Source organism: Bombyx mandarina, chromosome 15, assembly GCF_030267445.1.
Source record: "Bombyx mandarina strain Sakado chromosome 15, ASM3026744v2".
In the NCBI taxonomy this organism is placed as follows: Eukaryota; Metazoa; Arthropoda; class Insecta; order Lepidoptera; family Bombycidae; genus Bombyx; species Bombyx mandarina.
This window is the reverse complement of record NC_143221.1, coordinates 14,058,194-14,077,624: the sequence shown is the minus strand read 5'-3', so window position 1 is coordinate 14,077,624 and position 19,431 is coordinate 14,058,194. Positions and strand designations below refer to the sequence as shown.

Genomic DNA, 19,431 nt, shown 5'->3' with positions numbered 1-19,431 from the left:
GATTTGTGTGTCCCTTCTATTGTACTGTTTGTTTTTTTCCTTGAAACTAACTTTAGTTTAATCTTAATTTGAGGAAAATGGTACTTAAAAAAATACGATTTGAGAATATATCTAATTGTTTAAATATTTTAAATTCCCTTTGAGAGATGAATATTATGTTTTTCTTTTTTTCTTTTTTTTAGGAAGGGTCGTGCTTCTTGAAGTACCTAGAAGCACCGTTAGTGGATCGGGAGGATCCGAGATGACGAGTTTTGGGCGACGTCGACTGCTTTCCATTCTTTCCGCAGGATCGGGAATGTAGTTACCGGCGGCCACGATGAGAGGGTTCTCGTGTCGTGCCGCTTTATCGAAGTGGCTATTTTAACAATATTTCTCTATTAATATTTAATATTTCTTTCCTAGAATACTAAATTCGAATAAACCATAAAAAAATACGTTACGTATCAATTATAAGCCTTCTCTAGAGTAGAGTTTAGTACTGAAGTGGGTACCCAGTGTATATAATATACATTAAGTATGTATTTATATCAGTGATATTATATGGCATCTCCTGTGTTTCAATATTATAGTTTTCCGCAGACCTGTGGGTGTCTTTTGAATGCCATGTCTTTCACTGTATTTTCTTTCAAACAACAATTGTTTATGATTCCATAAATCCTTTGCTACAAACAACTTCATGATTCCTTTCTTTGAAATTGCCAGCATTCCCTAACTATTTACCACAGTGGCACCAGCGTGAAATGCCAACTTATCACAATCTAGTTTAAACGTAATTCAACTATAATAAAAATACAAATCATTCGTACCTGAAAACATAACATTCGAGTTTACAAATACAAATAACAAAACTTTTATCGACATTGAATTATATTTTGTTTAAATCCAAAAAATTCCACTAAATTCAACTTGAAAATAAAATACAATCATTTCATTTTCACATTATTGATAAAAAAACAATAGCTATTTATGATACAAAGAAATGCAAGAATACGTTTGTTTAGAAAATTTTTTTTTTGTAACAAGTTTACCTTATTTAAAACAATTTATGGACTTTTTCACTCTTGTTACATTAATTTTTACAGATGTCAACTAATGTAAGGAAGTAAATAATTTAAATCTAATTCTAATATTTTATATAGAAATTATAGTACAGGTGCAATAGGCTATAGTTATAGATTCGATTTTAATCTTTTTAAGTATCTTATCTTATCTTATCTCTTATACCTTTAAACGAGCAATTCTTGTATAACTAAATATAATCTGAATCTCGGAAACGTCTCCAACGATTTTCATAAAATTTAGTATACAGGGGATTTCGGGGGCGATAAATCAATCTAGCTATGATTTATTTTCAGAAAATCTTGTTTTATTCGTGTTTTCAATAATCAACTCTTCCCGACATCTATTGGCGAATAATAATACTATTTTTCTTAATTGAGGGCAACTAACCGCTTTAAAAACTCAACAAGATGGCGTTATTAAAAAGAAAAGCTCGGTCATCATCTAGAGTATATTTATTCGAGACAACAATTTGCCCACGAATAATTGGAAGGCAGGTCATGGGCTTTTTAATAATTCCTAAATCCTTATTAAATATGAATTCATTGGATTCATCTGCTCCGATGAGTAAGTACGTTATTTTGAAAATATTTTAGCTATTTATTATTCAAATTCTCAGTCTGTTTGCCAATGGTAAACTAGCGTTTTAATTAATCGTGAATTCAAAATTCTAAATGTTTAATGTTATTAAAAATATGAGGCTAATTTAGGCATTATCAAAACAATAAAGTGAAAATCACCCGTTTGATTAGTTACTTGATTTAAAATAATATCTGCCTTTGAAGCTATTAAAAACAGAATAACATTAAGAGAATGCGAGGCTTTAAAAAAACCCGTTTTGAAACTTGGATGGATATAAGCATGCAGTTTTTTAGTAACCATATGAGATAAATTTTATCTGTATTATAATAGTGAATCGTTATACTCATATTAATTTGAATTTAATTAATTGAATTAAATAATTAATTATTGTTTGTTGTTTAATCTTCATTGCTAAATTGAAGCAACACCAGCTCGTAAGTGACAATAGTGCCAGCAACCTAAAACGAACGGTATTTAGAAAATATAAGATAATAATAAGACTAAAGAGTAAATAGCAATATGTAGACGTTATGAATAAGCTTAAAATAGAAGATTCAACTCTCAATAGAAGCATATTAGAATTAGAAGATTCAACTAACGAAGGATCATAAATGATTGGTTTAAATAAATAAAATATTAATAATGTAATTGACATACCGACAAAATCAGGTCTCTGGTGACGTAAAAAAAATGAAGTCCGCTCAATGCGACCTTATCACCATGCACTTGGTCCAAGAACCTTTGAACCTGAAAACAATTACAATATTTCAGTATCGAAGGGCAGGACTATTATGATTTGATTAAGTCCGAAGTCGTCGTGGCCTAAAAGATAAGACGTCCGGTGCATTCGTGTTGAAGCGATGCATGGGTGTTCGAATCCCGCAGGCGGGTACCAATTTTTCTAATGAAATACGTACTCAACAAATGTTCACGATTGACTTCCACGGTGAAGGAATAGCATCGTGTAATAAAAATGAAACCCGTAAAATTATAATTTGCGTAATTACTAGTGGTAGGACCTCTAGTGAGTCCGCGCGGGTAGGTACCACCACCCTGCCTATTTCTGCCGTGAAGCAGTAATGCGTTTCGGTTTGAAGGGTGGGGCAGCCGTTGTAAATATACTTGAGACCTTAGAACTTATATCTTAAGGTGGGTGGGCGCATTTACGTCGTAGATTTCTATGGGCTCCAGTAACCACTAAACACCAGGTGGGCTGTAAGCACGTCCACCCATCTAAGCATTAAAAAAAAAAAAAAAAGACTCCTGATGTACTTTATTACTGGAGGTAGGAACTCTTGTGAGTCCGCACGGTTAGGTATCACCACTCTGCCTATTTCTGCCGTGAAGCAGTAATGCGTTTCGGTTTGAAGGGTGGGGCAGCCGTTGTAAATATACTTGAGACCTTAGAACTTATATCTCAAGGTGGGTGGCGCATTTGTGTTATAGATGTCTATGGGCTTCAGTAACCACATAACACCAGGTGGGCTGTGAGCTCGTCCACCCACCTAAGCAATAAAATAAAAAATGTACCTAATCTTATTGGGAGAGGCGATTATATCCAGCTTGCAAGTACCAGTCAGATTTTATTAATGACCTTCAAAATGAAGGAATCTATAAAATCGTATAATAAAAATCAAAGAGGCAAAGTTTGCCTAATTTGTTGTAGGGCCAAAGTAGGGGTGTCCTATAGATTTAATTCTGGAAATCACGAGACAAAAACAAGAACGCACAGACCCTGAATTTCAAACAACGGGACAAAGACACTGTCCACTAGACCAAGCAATTACCATAGTTCTGAACAACAAACTTCATACTTACTTCCGAACAGTACATATTTCGTGGTATGTTATACAAAGCTGAAGCCGGTACCACCGAAGCAGAATGTACTTTGGCTGCGATGAGCGAGACGAATAGTGAACGACCCAATAGGAACGACAGAGAGAACAATAAGTACATTATGTGTTCGTAGCCGCCTAATGGCCTGAAAGAAAACAGTATTTTTTAATACGCTTTTTTATTAGCTTCAGACGTATGTATGTTAGTATGTAACGGAAATCAGGAGACTGGGCCTCGACGTGGCGCTCAGTAAATCCGAGGCCATGTGGTTCCACAGGCCCCGGAGAGTGCCACCGGTCGATGCCCATATCATGGTTGGAGGCGTCCGTATCGAGGTCGGGGTGCAGTTGAAGTACCTCGGCCTCATTCTGGACAGTCGTTGGACCTTCCGTGCTCACTTTCAGAACCTGGTCCCTCGTTTGTTGGGGGTGGCCGGCGCGTTAAGCCGGCTTCTGCCCAACGTGGGGGGGCCTGACCAGGTGACGCGCCGTCTCTATACGGGGGTGGTGCGATCAATGGCCCTATACGGGGCGCCCGTGTGGGGCCAGTCCCTGGCCGTGGGGGTAGCGAAGCTGCTGCAACGGCCGCAACGCACCATCGCGGTCAGGGTCATCCGTGGCTATCGCACCATCTCCTTCGAGGCGGCGTGTGTACTGGCTGGGACGCCGCCTTGGGTCCTGGAGGCGGAGGCGCTCGCCGCTGACTATCAGTGGCGGGCTTACCTTCGTGCCCGGGGCATGGCACGTCCCAGCCCCAGTGTGGTCAGAGCGCGGAGGGCCCAATCTCGGCGGTCCGTGCTGGAGTCATGGTCCAGACGGCTGGCCGATCCTTCGGCTGGTCGTAGGACCGTCGAGGCGATTCGCCCGGTTCTTGTGAACTGGGTGAATCGTGACAGAGGACGCCTCACTTTCCGGCTCACGCAGGTGCTCACTGGGTATGGTTGCTTCGGTGAGTTCCTGCACCGGATCGGAGCCGAGCCGACGGCAGAGTGCCACCATTGTGGTTGCGACTTGGACACGGCGGAGCACACGCTCGTCGCCTGCCCCGCATGGGAGGGGTGGCGCCGTGTCCTCGTCGCAAAAATAGGAAACGACTTGTCTTTGCCGAGTGTTGTGGCATCGATGCTCGGTGACGACGAGTCGTGGAAGGCGATGCTCGACTTCTGCGAGTGCACCATCTCGCAGAAGGAGGCGGCGGGGCGCGTGAGAGACGCACAGGCCCGCCGTCGTCGAGCGGGGGCCAGGGAGGCGGATTTCGCCCAAGCCCTGGCCCTCTAAGTGTTTCGGGTCTCCCTCACATGTCGGCCTGGGGACCGGCGAAGGGGGCCTAAGAAGACGACGTGCAAGCTGCTCTGCACGCGTTTTATGCATGAGCATCCGGGTGATGGAAGGCCGGCTATCCTCAACCCACGCTGGTTCTGACCCAGCGGGGTATTCCGTAGGATAGACCATTCTAACCGGTGCCATCTAGGCGGGCTTCGGATAGCCTGCCGACCGAGAGGACTGGTGGTCGTGGCGCCGACGACCGCCAGTCCGGCGCCCCGAGGGGGAGGGTGATGGGAGAGATGTGCTCCGCACTAAACGCTTCACTTTCCCCCCTTTGCCTTTTCATTAGTTCTGTCTCATGCGAGGTTTGGACGTTGACGTTGGTTGTTGAGCGACAGGAGGTTTTAGTTGGTTCGACTCCGACATGCCCCGCCCTCCATCCCCAGTGAAGGGCGGAAGTCCGGCGATTTCCTCCTGACAAAAAAAAAAAAAAAAGTATGTAACGGAATCTTTGAACATGTTTTGGACCCCCATCCAAACGTCAGATTAACTCAAAATTTGGTATTAAGGACTGATGACAACTCAATATTTAAAAAAAAATTAAAATAATAATAATATTTGTAAACATTGAAATTCAACTAAACAATGAAAAATAAATAATAGTTTAAAAAAAACTAACAAAATACGCTTTTATAGAAAATCCAACTAAAAAATAGAAAATAAATTTTAATAAATTTGAATTAAAAATTGTGTAAGAAAAAAATCTTTTATTGTAAAAAAAGGGTAGGGTGCATGGTATCAGTAGTTATAAATAAATTATGAACATATATGAGTAGAAGGGTTATTTTAATAATATCCTGAAAAGCACCCCACGCTTTTTTACAATAAAATCATTTTTTCTTACACTATTTTTAATTCAAATTTATTAAAATTTATTTTCTACTAGCTGACCCGGCAGACTTCGTAGTGCCTCAATCGATAAATAAAACACTTAAACTTTGTATACAAATAAACTTAAAGCAAACCAAAGGAATCCGTACGATGGGGGACACATCGAAAGAAAAACAAAATTGTTATTTTTATATAATTCCGAGCATTTTCATATTTATCTACCTTTTAAACCTTCTTTGGACTCCACAAATAATTCAAGACCAAAATTAGCCAAATCGGTCCAGCCGTTCTCGAGTCTTAGCGAGACTAACGAACAGCAATTATTCATTTTTATATATAGGTATAGGTATATAGATAGATTTTTTAGTTGGATTTCCTATAAAAGCGTATTTTGTTAGTTTTTTTAAACTATTATTTACTTACTGGATCAGTTCAGAAGATGACGTCACTCTAAAGCTAAACCTTGCACTCTGCTATCAAAACTCATATCCACCCAAACGTAAATGCAATAACGCACCTTTAAACAGTTTTGTAAAGTCTTAATTCGTTTTTGAGAATTAAGAATGATACTGAATCAAGATACAAGCTTGGGTACGAATCTTCGCAGTGAGTCGCCATTCCAGTGGTCTAGAATCTATTCTGCGAAGCACTGCTCTTGCTTGGGTTAGTGTTAGCAAATTCTCTCGGGTTGAGCCCGTGAGCTCACCTACCCCTCCGGGAATGCTGGAATAGGCCCATAGGATACCACAAAATAGGTAGGGTAAAAAAGCTGTGGTCAAGGTCGCAAGACCGTATGTTCTGACTAATGTGATAATATTATTTTTAACTTATTTCAAATCACACAAACACCCATCTAAACTTACCCTGACGGATAGTTTGGGCACGTTTCCTTCAATAAATAATACTTCGATGTTACACTGTTACTGAAAACAAAATATTGAGAGTGCACAATTAGAAAGGACATGGGCCATTTTCGGCCCAGCTACTCGTGCTCACAAGGACACGAATGAAATATCTATAGAAAAAAACGTTTCATTTTTACATACTTATTATAAAATTTAAGGGTATTTTAATGGCGGGATAATTAAAGTCATAAATAAATAGAAATTAGCATGACTAAGCTACATTGATAATATTGAAGGAGTTGCCATAGGTAAAATATATTTATATTTTAAACAATTCACATTAAATCTTCTTAAAAATACATTATATTGCAAACAACTAGCAAAAGATATTCACATATTTAATTAGTGGATTTTAAAACTAATATAAAACATTATATCTAAGCAAAAATCTATATTAATACTTTTAAATCCGTAGAATAAATCATTACATTGATCAATAATTTATGATCTTAAACAAAAAAACAAAACACATTTGATCAGTCGTTTTCGCACTCGTGCGCATTGCGTGCGCATTTTTTTTTTTTTTTTATTGCCTAGTTGTGTGGACGATCTCACAGCCCACCCGGTGTTAAGTGGTTACTGGAACCCATAGACATCTACAACGTAAATGCGCCACACACCTTGAGATAGAAGTTCTAAGGTCTCAGTATAGTTACAAAGGCTTGTGGATTGTGGATCTTATCAAGTGTTTCGTTGCGATATACCTGCTTATTATATTTTGTTGTGCATAAAATTAAGTCTTCGCGTTCATTGAATGAGATCTGTGTCATAAAGTATAGTATAATATAAATAATATTTAAGCTGATGATGATGTTTAAGTGTAAGTGTATTGACAGCAAATCATATGATTTAAGTAACCTAAAAATCTTATCTTATTTTTTAAATATCTCTGTATCCCCATGAACAATATTGATTTTAATTTATTTATTATAAAAGGGATAATATATAGTCTGTTATTTAAACTTAATTTTATTACTGTTCTTGAACTTCGTGCAGTGGGCCGTGCAATGTATGGAGAGTGGCCCATGTCCTTTGAGTGCCGATTTGAGCCAATGGGCTTACTTTTGTCATACAGAAACTCAATAAATATAATTTATGTTTTTACGAGAATTTTCTTGAGTAATAAAGTATTAACTAAGTAATTAAGTCTTTTTTTATTGCTTAGATGGGTGTACGAGATCACAGCCCACCTGGTGTGAAGTGGTTACTGGAGCCCATAGACATCTACGACTTAAATGCGCCACCCACTTTGAGACATAAGTTCTAAGGTCTCAAGTATAGTTACAACGGCTGCCCCACCTCTCAAGTCGAAACGCATTACTGCTTCACGGCAGAAATAGGCAGGGTGGTGGTACCTACCCGCGCGGACTCACAAGAGGTCCTACCATATTCATTCTAGTCTTACTAAATAAGTGATTGCAGATTTTGAATGACTTCGATAAATTGCAAATTACTCAGTATCAATTTTATTGATTATTTTGTTTCTTCAAGAAAAAACTTGTAATACGTATTTGATAAGCGTTGAAACCTGCTGGACGACCTATCCTTTTTATTGCACTTGTAGGTAGACGAGCATACGGCCCACCTGATGGTAAGTGATTACCGTCGCCCATGGACGCCAGCAATGCTAGGGACAGAGCCAAGCCGCTGCCTTAGGGTAAGTACTCTCCACAAGCCTCGTTTGAAGAAGGATATGTCATAGCGCTCGAGAACCGAAGCCGTATGGTACGTTGCAGGAAAGATCTCTGGATACGCACTGTGGATGAACGCAATGGTTCTAGGTACATTGTATGGGCGGTGGCGGGGGCGGGCAATACGATGGTAAAAACGACATGGTAGCACCATCTCTAACAATTCTTCAGAGCATTCCCCATGGAAAATACAGTACAAAATAGAGAAAAAACCGAAGTCCCTCCGCAGACCAAGAGGCTCCAAAAAGGTTCCAGTCGCCCCAAATATAATCCAAGCTACAAATCTATTATCTTAGAAATTTAATGGCTGATCCGAATTGCATTCAATTTGCATATTGCTTACTGACCCAATGTCACCGGTGGTAGGACCTCTTGAAAGTCCGCGCGGGTAGGTACCACCACCCTGCTTATTTCTGCCGTGAAGCAGTAATGCGTTTCCGTTTGAAGGGTGGGGCAGGCGTTGTAACCATACCTGAGACCTTAAAACTTATGTCTCAAAGTGGGTGGCGCATTTACGTTGTAGATGTCTACGGGCTCCAGTAACCACTTAACACCAGGTGCCCACCTGTGCCACTGTGAGCTCGTCCACCCATCTAAGCAATAAAAAAAAATGTTTGTTACAATAAAATCAGTTATACTCACGATAGTATATTGTGCAATTGTAGACATATAAAGAACAGATTTGAGGCAAACGATAAAAATATAACGCTGCTAATTGTATCGTCGAAGCTGCGAACGAGACGCGTTGCTCTTGTGTAGTCTTCTCGTAGTGTTCGCCAGAACGGTATAGGCAGATGATTCTAGAAAGTAGTGGTCATTGTTAAATTGGGTTCGGTTGAATTTTTACTGACTATTTATACTTCTATACGAATATTATAAAGAGGAACGATTTGTTTGTTTGTTTGTATTGAATAGGCTAAGAAACTACTGAACCGATTTGAAAAATTATTTGACTGTTTAGAAGCTATACTATTTCCGAGTGACATAGTCTTCTTTGAAAAAAATTAGGGATCCTAAACTTCAATAATTAACCCAATGTGTAAAAAAATACCTAAAATATTCTTTACATCGCGTGCCCTGCGAAAACTATTGATGATAGAATAAAATAATGTACTACGACTTTGTAGAACACATTATTATTTATAAAAAGTGTCGCTATAGCATATGTCTAACTATTATAGTTATGCCGCAATAAGTGTTATTTTATTTTAAAAAATAAAGCAACGTCAAATATCGTTGAAATTTTTGTTAAAGACCCGAGCGGAGCCGGAGCCAGGCGCTAGTTTTTAATAAAGTGTACTAAAAACTATTCATCAATATGATTCGTTCTTGTGTTTGATATAATTACGAATAATATGAAAAGAAACATTTTGGTCCAGACAGAATCGAAGCTAGTTCTAAAATGACGTAACAATTTAAACATTAAAGATGGCTGCCTAATTTTAAAGTCGTCTCTTCTTTAAGCATGACATAAAGTAGTGACAGTGTAATAAATACGGAAAGCTCATTAATTCAATATTTTAGTTAAGTTTTTCGAATTTGCTGTATAATAAAAAGTAGCAAAGCATTTTTTTTTATCTGCAATCTTGAATATCAATAAGATCAATATAACGATTAAAAGCTAGACGAAGCCTAGATTCTAAGCAATTTTTTTAAATGAAATATATTTTCTGGATTTTAATATTTATAATTGGCGATAACATAAGAATGTGCATACTTCTAAAGACGTAAACGAGTTTCAGTAATAAATGGGAGATAAACAGAAAATTTGAATTTTAATAGTGAAATCTTATTCCAATTAGGTAGTCTTCCGTTGTCCGATATAAATTTACTAGTTTTTTCATGAAGTTGACGATCCAGTAATTTATATGTTTTTAATGTGTTTGGATGGATATAATTGGGCTTGAGTAATGTGGTTTTGAGTCAACAAGATGCGATAAGCGTAAACGCTCTTAAGCGTATCTCGACTAATGGAAACTCCGTAATTCTGTAATCACTGTGTGTAACCAATTAGCTAAATTGAATTAGATAGCAAAATGGAAGCTAGTGTTTGAAAAACCGGAAGAAACAAGAAAAAAGATATATAGAGAAAAGAATATCGCCTCAAAGATCTCTTATTATTTTATACTAACTATCAGGTGTATTAAAACTAAACTACGTTATATACGTGATAATCTCAGTACCATCCGTATAAATACGAGGAATAGGGAGGAACGGGATCCAATAAAACATTTAACTACAACAACATCATAGTCAACGTGGTCATGAAACCTCACCCTCATCGACACGATTCCATTACTGCCATAACCCTTTGTAGCAGCAATATTTCTGCCATTTTTCCTTACTTGGCACAAATACGTACATTCATAAATATTTTGTAAGAAAATGATAATAAAATCAGCAAAACTGTAAATGATAATGCTTTATTCTAGATCGATCGCATGTAGCTATGAATACTGAACCGTGTTATAATCAACCAGCATACGCCAGTCATTTGCTGCTAGATTTTAAAGTTCTCATAATAACATCTATACATATAAGTAAAATTGGAATGTCTGTTTGTAATATTGAAATAACCGCTTTTTACTACATGCATATGAATATATTATATACGGTACATACACCAAAATAACATTTTTTACAATTTTTGTCTGTCTGTCGGTCCGTCTGTCTGTCTGTCTGTCTGTTTGTTCCGGCTAATCTCTGGAACAGCTGGACCGATTTTGACGAGACTTTCACTGACATTATATAAGGAGTAACTTAGGCTACTTTTTTTAGACTAGCTTCTCCCCGCGGCGTCACCCGCGGTACGACAATAACCGCGGGTAGCATCGCGGGACTCAACTATCAATAATAAAATTTAATGTTCCGAAGCGAAGCGAAGGCGGGTCGCTAGTATTTAATAAAGGAAAACGATAAAAATGCACAAAGCACCCGAAGCATAGTTTATGAGGTCATTCCAATTTACTCATTCAATAATTTTCCTGACTTTGCTTACGCAATAAAAGATACTCACGGATTTACCAGCCATCTCTATTTTCTTGTTGATCTGTTTTAATATGGATGTGAGGTAAATGCTCATGCACACTATGAACAGATCTGAGTAGCTCCAGTTAATCGTTGAAATCAAAGTCAGGAACTGTAGTCAAATTAAAACAATTAAATCTACCTGATTCCACTATAGCCCCTAGAGTTTGATCCGGCGTAAAGTTTATGCTTGAAGACATTTCACATTGATTGAACAATTGGCAACTGATACTATATCGATGGGAATAATAAAATAAATAGCCAGAAGTGTCAAAATCATACGAAGAGTGAATGGTTTTCGAAAAAAAACTAATTTTCGTTATTGCTCCAGTAGGTATATGTAAATTCCGTTTGGGAATTACAACGAGTTAGTTTGAATAAAGTCATTGTCATAAATCTGAAGAAGCAAATGCCTTTGTAAAATATTAATTTCTCTTGAAGTTCCTCTTAAAATATACCGTACTTGTTATATGATAAAGGTTTTAGATTTAACTGTAGGTATTCATTATATCCATTGACTCTTCCAGGCACTCTATATTGGAGTATTTCGTAAAATAAGCAGTAAAAAACTCAAGCCATACATAATGTCTTCAAATAGTTGGCAAGACTAGAACCATCGACTATCCGAGGGCTTTATCGTTGTTTGGAGTTCTGGAGAAGTGAGAACCCTGATCCTGTTGTTTTTACTGTGCATTTTACTTTATCCTGTCGCATGATTTATAAAGTAGAAGCCTCTAAGTGGGAGCTTACTAACGCTTTACGTTAAAATGACACAAAACGCCCAAGATGTCAAACACTAGGATTTCAATGCTTACAGTGCACATAGTAAACTAAATAGGTTCCGACAAAAATATATCCACGGTGAATACACAAACTCAATAGCCTCATGCTCTCTATAATAAAAATATTAATGCTATTTTGCTATGTACCTGCAGCATAATTCCAACAGGCAGAGAATACGGGACATCAAATTCGAACAGCCATGGAAAGTTCCTGATGATGTACTCTTCAAAAAGATCACTGCCCTCTGGTAAACAGTCCATCGTTATAACGAATCTTGAAAGCAAAGAAAGCATGTGCTCCGCTGAAAATGTTCATGCAAGGTGTAAAGTATTTTAGAATTCTTGATGCCGAAAAGGTAATTTTAAATAATGTAGACGAAATATACGATTAATCCGTTAAAGGCTCATCGCAGAATTTGCGAACATATTAGGCCCTATAAAACTTTTGAATCAACGACTTAATTCACTCAACCTTACATGACAGCTAATGGATTACTCCGAGCTTATCAGGGGTCATTGATCGTGTGCGATACCCAATTTTAAGCGTAATTTTTAGATTTTTAAATAAGCTACTTAAAACCCGTATACATTTTTATATTTTTTAGAATCAGTTATTTTCTCTGTTACATTATTTAATTTTGAACTGAACAAAATTATGTATTAACTAAATACTCACTCATTGATAGTGAAAAGAAAATAATGTATGCGGCAAAGCACTTGTTTTTAACTTTGACATCGATATAGCTGTCGAGCTGAGTTTCGTACACGTGTTTTATTAAAGTAGGCCATTTTGATGCAACTCTCAAAAATATGAAAGTATTGCAACCAGTGGATAGATAGAATGCAAAATAAGCTGAAACAATTTTGACAAAGTCTATAATTATTACGTTGCTTGACCGACTTTTGACTTGAACGAGGTTGTTCCCAGCGGCGAGTGTATTTGGCAGTGTCCATGCACTACAAACCACACAAGCTATCAATTAAATCAAATCAAAATATAAAGATGAAGAACAAATTTAGGATAGACTGCTACTGCTACTGGTAGTAATAAAATGTTGGCCTAGTACCCTAAAAAAGGTAGTGAAATCCGAAGAGTATGAATTTAATCCTTAAAGTTAGTTAAAGCCCTGGTGCGAAGTTGACGGATAGTAAAATTGAGTTTTATCAAAAGAAATATATGTTATCATTAATATATATTATGAAGGATTAACGAAGGCAATTGAGTTTGTAGCTCAGACGTCTAAGTATCTGCTAACCCTTAAGGACTTTTCAAATTCATACACAATTTACAAATAAAGAAAATCTAAATTATTAAGCTTACCTAACACAATAATAGTAACACTATCCTTCAGGAGTTTATAGAAGCACAAAACTGTGACACATGCTTGGGCACTGCCAATTGTTACACCATAAACAAATTTCCAGGAAAATACTGTGAACCTATTAAATGTAAGTGATTAGTAAAACATCGTTAATATTCTATAGAAAATCATAAAAAAATACTAGGGTCCCATACCTTATTTTAGTCGGGTTATGATCTGATATACGACTAACTGGATTCAGACCCACACATTGACCGCTTATAAGTAAAAGTTTCATGGCAGTCTGGAACAATTGGAACTGACAAGTCAGAGGTATTTTACCGTTTTCTTGTATGGTTACGGGTGATATTTCTGAAATATTATACACATATTATTATTTTTTATTATAACTTTTTTTTTAAGTTTTACTTTTATTACATCGTCTCAAATTTTTCGTCTATGTGTTGCATGTCGCGTGACGGTCAGCCGCGGAGTAAGGCTAAAGTGAAAGGCGCTCGTCACAGCAGCCAAGGCCAATATGGCGGCGCCTATAGTTAGCAGCAACTGACCGTGTAGTGTTTAGACTATTTGACTCTATTAGACTATTTGACTATTTGAGTGTATAGACTAATTTGTGCCAGTGCTCCACGCCTCCTTTGTTTTTGTTTTTGTCAGTGTTTAATGTAAATGTTGTTTGTCAGAGTTAAATGTCTATAATGTGAAAAAACTTTCACTTTTACCGTGGTTTCATAAAACCACACAATCCTTTTTTCCCTACCCAATCACTGGTAGCCTAAGGGCTATTTCGGTCACGGACCAGTAGGTAAGCTTACGGACTCAACCTGAGAAAATTTGCCAACACGGTCCCTAGCATACGCAGGGCTTTGCTGAATCTACCATTGGATTGGAATCACGAGCTACTAAGAAGATTCGGCGAGAAACTTAGTGGGTTGTGTGTATGGGAATTATAATATTACTTGTATTGTTTAAAGTCGCCTTTTTTATGGCACTATATAATTTCCGACGTTTCTAGTACCTACTTTACAGTTTTCAAGGTCAAGGATGACTTGGACAGGGGTGAACAACCTGTAAAAATATGTTTAATTTGTCTAAGCTAGCTAAATATTTGAATAGATTTCACTCACTGGTATTGACGTGGTGAGATCGCCTTACAAACATCATTGGAGGACTCAAAACATCTGAATGGCTATTTTTTGCTACATGGCTAAAGGCTTGAAATTAATTCAGTTTTACTTACTGTTCTGTATTTTTCTCAATATTCGCTTCCTGAAATTTCCTCTGGTAGTAGATTTAATGTGTTTACGATTTCTGAAAAATAAATTTCACTATAACTGATTTTAAAAGGGTGACATTGAAGTTTTAGCTGTCGATTTTATAGTAATAAATGAAAGCGAGGAATGAAAGGGTATCCTCACCTATTGAGGTTAATGGAGTTGTCTGACAATAACGTCTTGAAATTAAGCACTTCCAGCTGGTTCGACAATCCTGAAACTATGTGTTTTTCGATACTACTAACATTTTAATTAGCACATATAAAATATTAGGGTTTTTTTTGTAAGGAATTTTGGGCACTAAAATGATACGGGATCTTCGAAATTTCATGAGCACTGTAACATGTTCTGTTAAAGTGGTTTTCAAAGAGTTCTTAGTGAAGATCAGGTACTTAGCTGCGCCCCTGACTCTCCTCTACTCCTTCACGGTAGAAATAGGCAGGGTGGTGGTACCTACTCGCGCCGACTCCTAAGAGGTCCTACCACCAGTAATTACGCAAATTAAAATTTGCGGGTTTGATTTTTATTACACGATGTTATTCCTTCACCGTGGAAGTCAATCGTGAACATTTGTCGAGTATATATTTCATTATAAAAATTGGTACCCGCCTGCGGGATTCGAACATCGTTGCATCGCTAGGTACGAATGCATCGGACGTCTTATCCTTTAGGCCACGACGACTTCAATTATGACTGTTCCGAATCACATTATCTACTTTACTCTCATTTTGCCTTTGCCATGTCTTAGCTATCATCGGTCTCAGAGTATCGAACTTGAATATGAATCGAAATTGAATTTTCTTATCTCCGAATATTTATAGTAGAACATTCAGCACTGCGTATTGAATTTATTAAAATAACTTAGAGATATTCTCGCTTCTCACTAGAAATATATAGGTTCCAGCAAGAAAAATACCCTTGAGCGTATGCTACGAATTTCATCGCATAATAATTCAGAGAAACTCAAACTACATTTTCATATGAGTAAATATTTGGTCTGCTATACTAAAATATCCGAAGCAAAATTATGTCAATTTAATAAAATGTTTTGTACTTTTATTGACGCATGATGAGCCTGATAAAATGTCGGATAAATAATCACAACATCAACCCTACACGGCTACAGTATGGTTGTACTGCCGATTCAGTGATAAAGCAACTATTATTTGGTAACAAGCGTACATATACGCCATATACGCCAATTTATATATTTTTAAACAAGACACAATTTGATTTAACAACTAAAAATTGAACTCAAACTTAGTATTGTCTAGAAAATGGCAAAGAATCACAGATGGAAATTTTTTTAAAGGTATCACGCGGATTTGCGTTATTTTACGGCGACGAGTAGGCACCATTTATACATTAATTTCTATTTTTAAGAACGATAGAGGACCGTTCTCCAAAGGAACACCGAATTTAAGTTTAATTTAGGAGAATCTTCTTTTTTATTGGCATATATATGCGAAGCGGCTACAAATACAAATAAACTGAAACTTAAGGAACCAATCAACTGGTTGTAGGACCTCTTATGATTCCGCACGGGTAGGTATCACCACCGTTCTTAATTCTGCCGTGAAGCAGTAATGCGTTTCGGTTTGAAGGTTGGGGCAGCCGCTGTAATTATACTGAGACCTTAGAACTCTTATCTCAAGGTAGGCGGAAGCATTTACGTTGTAGATGTCTATGGGCTCCGGTAACCACTTTCTACCAGGGCTCGTCAGAAAAAAAAACCATCAGACTAAGTACCAACGTAAGTAAAACTGGAAAAGAGAATTAAACGAAGTAAACTAAAGCTTCCGAATAAATTCTGTCCGCAAGCAAAACATTTTATCAAGGGAAATGAATGGAGCGCCCAGATTCACGACGCGTGTTCTAAAGTATCACTTAGAACTTGCGGCTTGTAAAAGACGAATGGATCATTATTTAAACGACAATCAATTGGTTGATAGAAAATTATAGAGAGTGAATAGATTGATATTTTCTGGTGGTAGGACCTCTTGTGAGTCCGCGCGGGTGGGTACCACCGCCCTGCCCATTTCTGCCGTGAAGCAGTAATGCGTTTCGGTTTGAAGGGTGGGGCAGCCGTTGTAACTATACTGAGACCTTAGAACTTATATCTCAAGGTGGGTGGCGCATTTACGTTGTGGATGTCTATGGGCTCCAGTAACCACTTAACACCAGATGGGCTGTGAGCTCGTCCACCCATCTAAGCAATAAAAAAAAAAGTAATCGACATAGCAATAACACTGGGACAACAGTAAATATAACACAATTTATGAACTAAATAACCCGCTTTATATCTAAAAAACGGACACTGACGGAAAATATACATTTTCTTAATTTCAAATTCTAAAGATTCCCTTACCGATAGGTTGCTTGGTGGTCTCCATGTTTGACAATGATAGAATTTTAGACGTAACAAAACAAAGTGCTAAATGATGAAGAGTTCAACCGAGCTTGGATGTTGTTGTATAAAAATATATTATTACTAGCTGTACCCGTCCGCTTCGCTGGGCATTTAAAATAACATTATTATTTCTCACCCCCACAATGATTTCAATCATTAACGCCCCCGCAACTGGGGTAGGGAGTCCAACACTCATATAAATATTAGCCTATCCATTAAGTACATGTATTTTCTACATGGTTACCAAGTTTTAAGTCAATCGGATGCGTGGTTCAGTAATTATAACGGAACATCCGTTAAACCACTGTAGATTTATATATTAGTATAGCTTTTGTTCAAAGATCACAACAAATACACTAAATTTATTTAACACTAGCGACCCGCCCTCGCTTCCCTTCGGAAACATTAAAACACACATGAAACCAAAAAAAATATATAAAAAAAAAATAAAAAAAAGTAGCCTATGTTCATCAGGGACAATGTCGGCTTCTAATGGAAAAAGAATTTCTCAAATCGGTCCAGTAGTTTCGGAGCCTATTCGAAACAAACAAACAAACAAATCTTTCCTCTTTATAATATTAGTATAGATAGAAACTGACATATTTTATATCAATGGCGAAATTAACGCAGAGAAGCACGTAGTAAACGTGAGATTGAATACTAGAATCATTTCCAAAAATAGCAGCGTGAAAGTCATTCATAAAAAAAATTATTCAGTGCCTGTTATATTTTAATTTTAGATGAAATAAGAACGTGGAAATCAATTGTGAATATTTGTTAAGTACGTATTTCATTAGAAAAATTGGTACCCGTCTGCGGGATTCGAACACCGGTGCATCGCTAGAAACGAATGCACCGGACGTCTTATCCTTTAGGCCACGACGACTCGCCCGTATGGTAGAGGACCGGAGTTCGTGGGAGGCCATGGCTGGGTTCTGTGGCTTGGTCGTGGCGCTTCGTGAGGCTGAGGAGCGCGAAAGGGAATGGGATCCCTCTTCGGTTCTTCAGCGCAGAAGGCGGGGTGGACGGCGCGTGCGAGAGGCCGCCGCTCAGCCCTCGTAGGGACTATCGAGTGCCGGGTGCGGGGGCGCCCGACACTCAACTGTTAGTCCGGTGGTGAAGCAGTGCAAGGTGGCTCTTGTGCGCCGCTAACGGTGTGTCTCCCGAGACAAGGTTCTTCGGGATTTTCCCGGGGATAAGATCCCGTCTTAACATTAGTACGGGTACCGGCTAAGGCGAGACTTTCGGCGCACGTCTTTCGTGTAGTCGGTGTGGTGGAGCTCGATGGGGTTTAGTCGGTAGTCGTTCTGCGGGGCAAGTGCTTCGCGCGCCTTTTTCAAGGCGTAGTCTCCTGTGAGAAATTGGGGGAGGTGAAGGACCTCGGTCCTTCTCTTCTCTCCTTCTTCCTCTCAGGAGGTGCCGGAGTCCGACATAAACCGGTCCGTTACCCCCCTCGACCGTAAATGGATTCCCGAGCGTTAAAAAAAAAAAAGGCCACGACGACTTCAACTTGTGCCCTGAACTGGAGTGTGCTGTGTATAGCGAAATAGTGATAATGTGTAGACCCACTAATCAACCCGGAACTCTGAACTTTCTTACTGTCTTTGTGTCAGCATTTGAAAAACGTATTATTTTATACGGGACCTCTTAAAAATATTTGATATAAATAAATAAATATTTACTAACAGTCACGCCACGTTAACTGGTCCCGTGATAAGTTCGTAAAGAACTTGTGTAACAGGTACCAGATAACGGAAATAAATATAAGATTTTTATTATACACATACAGATATTTAATATACATCAATAACCCTGGAAAAGACATTTATATTTATCATACAAATATCTTCCCTTGGCGGGATTCGAACCCGCGACCCCCTTGTGTAGTGACCATGTCACTTACCACTACACCAGACGGCCGTATGCTACGATAGAGAGAATACCGCAATTGTTTTTGTCCGTTTATTTGGATTAATGATTTTAAAACTACAATTAAACAGTGATCGTTCGTTTTAGAACCGCTTTAACTGTCGCTCGACTATTGCTCACGATAAATAATTTATTTATGTAGATGTCTGAGTTATAATGTTATGAATATTTGATGATTTTGTTAGTCGAAGCACGTGACAAGTGACAGCAAATAAGCGTGGGCGATCAAAATTGAAACTTGTTTTTGTTTTGTTGTTTTATACAATATGAAAATTATATCGATTTATTGTTTGTCATTATTATTTTTGTGAGAAAAATAGTGGGTGCGGCAGATTTCCGGTGAAAGTAAATTTGATGTCAAAAATATATGATAATCGTCTGTTAAGCTATCAAAATACTTTTACTGGTGGTAGGACTTCTTGTGAGTCCGCGCGGGTAGTTACCACCACCCTGCCTATTTC

At 38.0% G+C, this 19,431-nt stretch overlaps 1 protein-coding gene across 1 annotated transcript; it reads right to left on the bottom strand.

The window, feature by feature from the left end:
• Positions 1-2,039: 2,039 nt before the first annotated feature.
• Positions 2,040-17,174, bottom strand: LOC114248606 (gustatory receptor for sugar taste 64e). The gene is made up of 13 exons (XM_089732870.1): positions 17,000-17,174; positions 14,776-14,851; positions 14,598-14,668; positions 13,555-13,711; positions 13,360-13,478; positions 12,715-12,891; positions 12,186-12,340; positions 11,246-11,368; positions 8,872-9,029; positions 6,497-6,556; positions 3,460-3,622; positions 2,299-2,388; positions 2,040-2,099 (listed from the first exon to the last, which is right to left on the bottom strand). Exons 1-13 carry the CDS (start codon positions 17,022-17,024, stop codon positions 2,040-2,042), a joined length of 1,434 nt encoding a protein of 477 aa, XP_089588996.1. The 5' UTR covers positions 17,025-17,174.
• Between the last annotated feature and the right edge of the window lie 2,257 nt (positions 17,175-19,431).

Coding starts and splice junctions, on each gene's coding strand:
- LOC114248606 (XM_089732870.1), bottom strand. CDS start 17,024: ATGGAGACCACCAAGCAACCTATCG. Junction 12,892..13,359: donor TGTTACTATTATTGTGTTAG/GTAAGCTTAATA, acceptor AAATTGTTTCAG/CTTATTTTGCATTCTATCTA. Junction 12,341..12,714: donor TTTCTTTTCACTATCAATGA/GTGAGTATTTAG, acceptor GAACATTTTCAG/CGGAGCACATGCTTTCTTTG.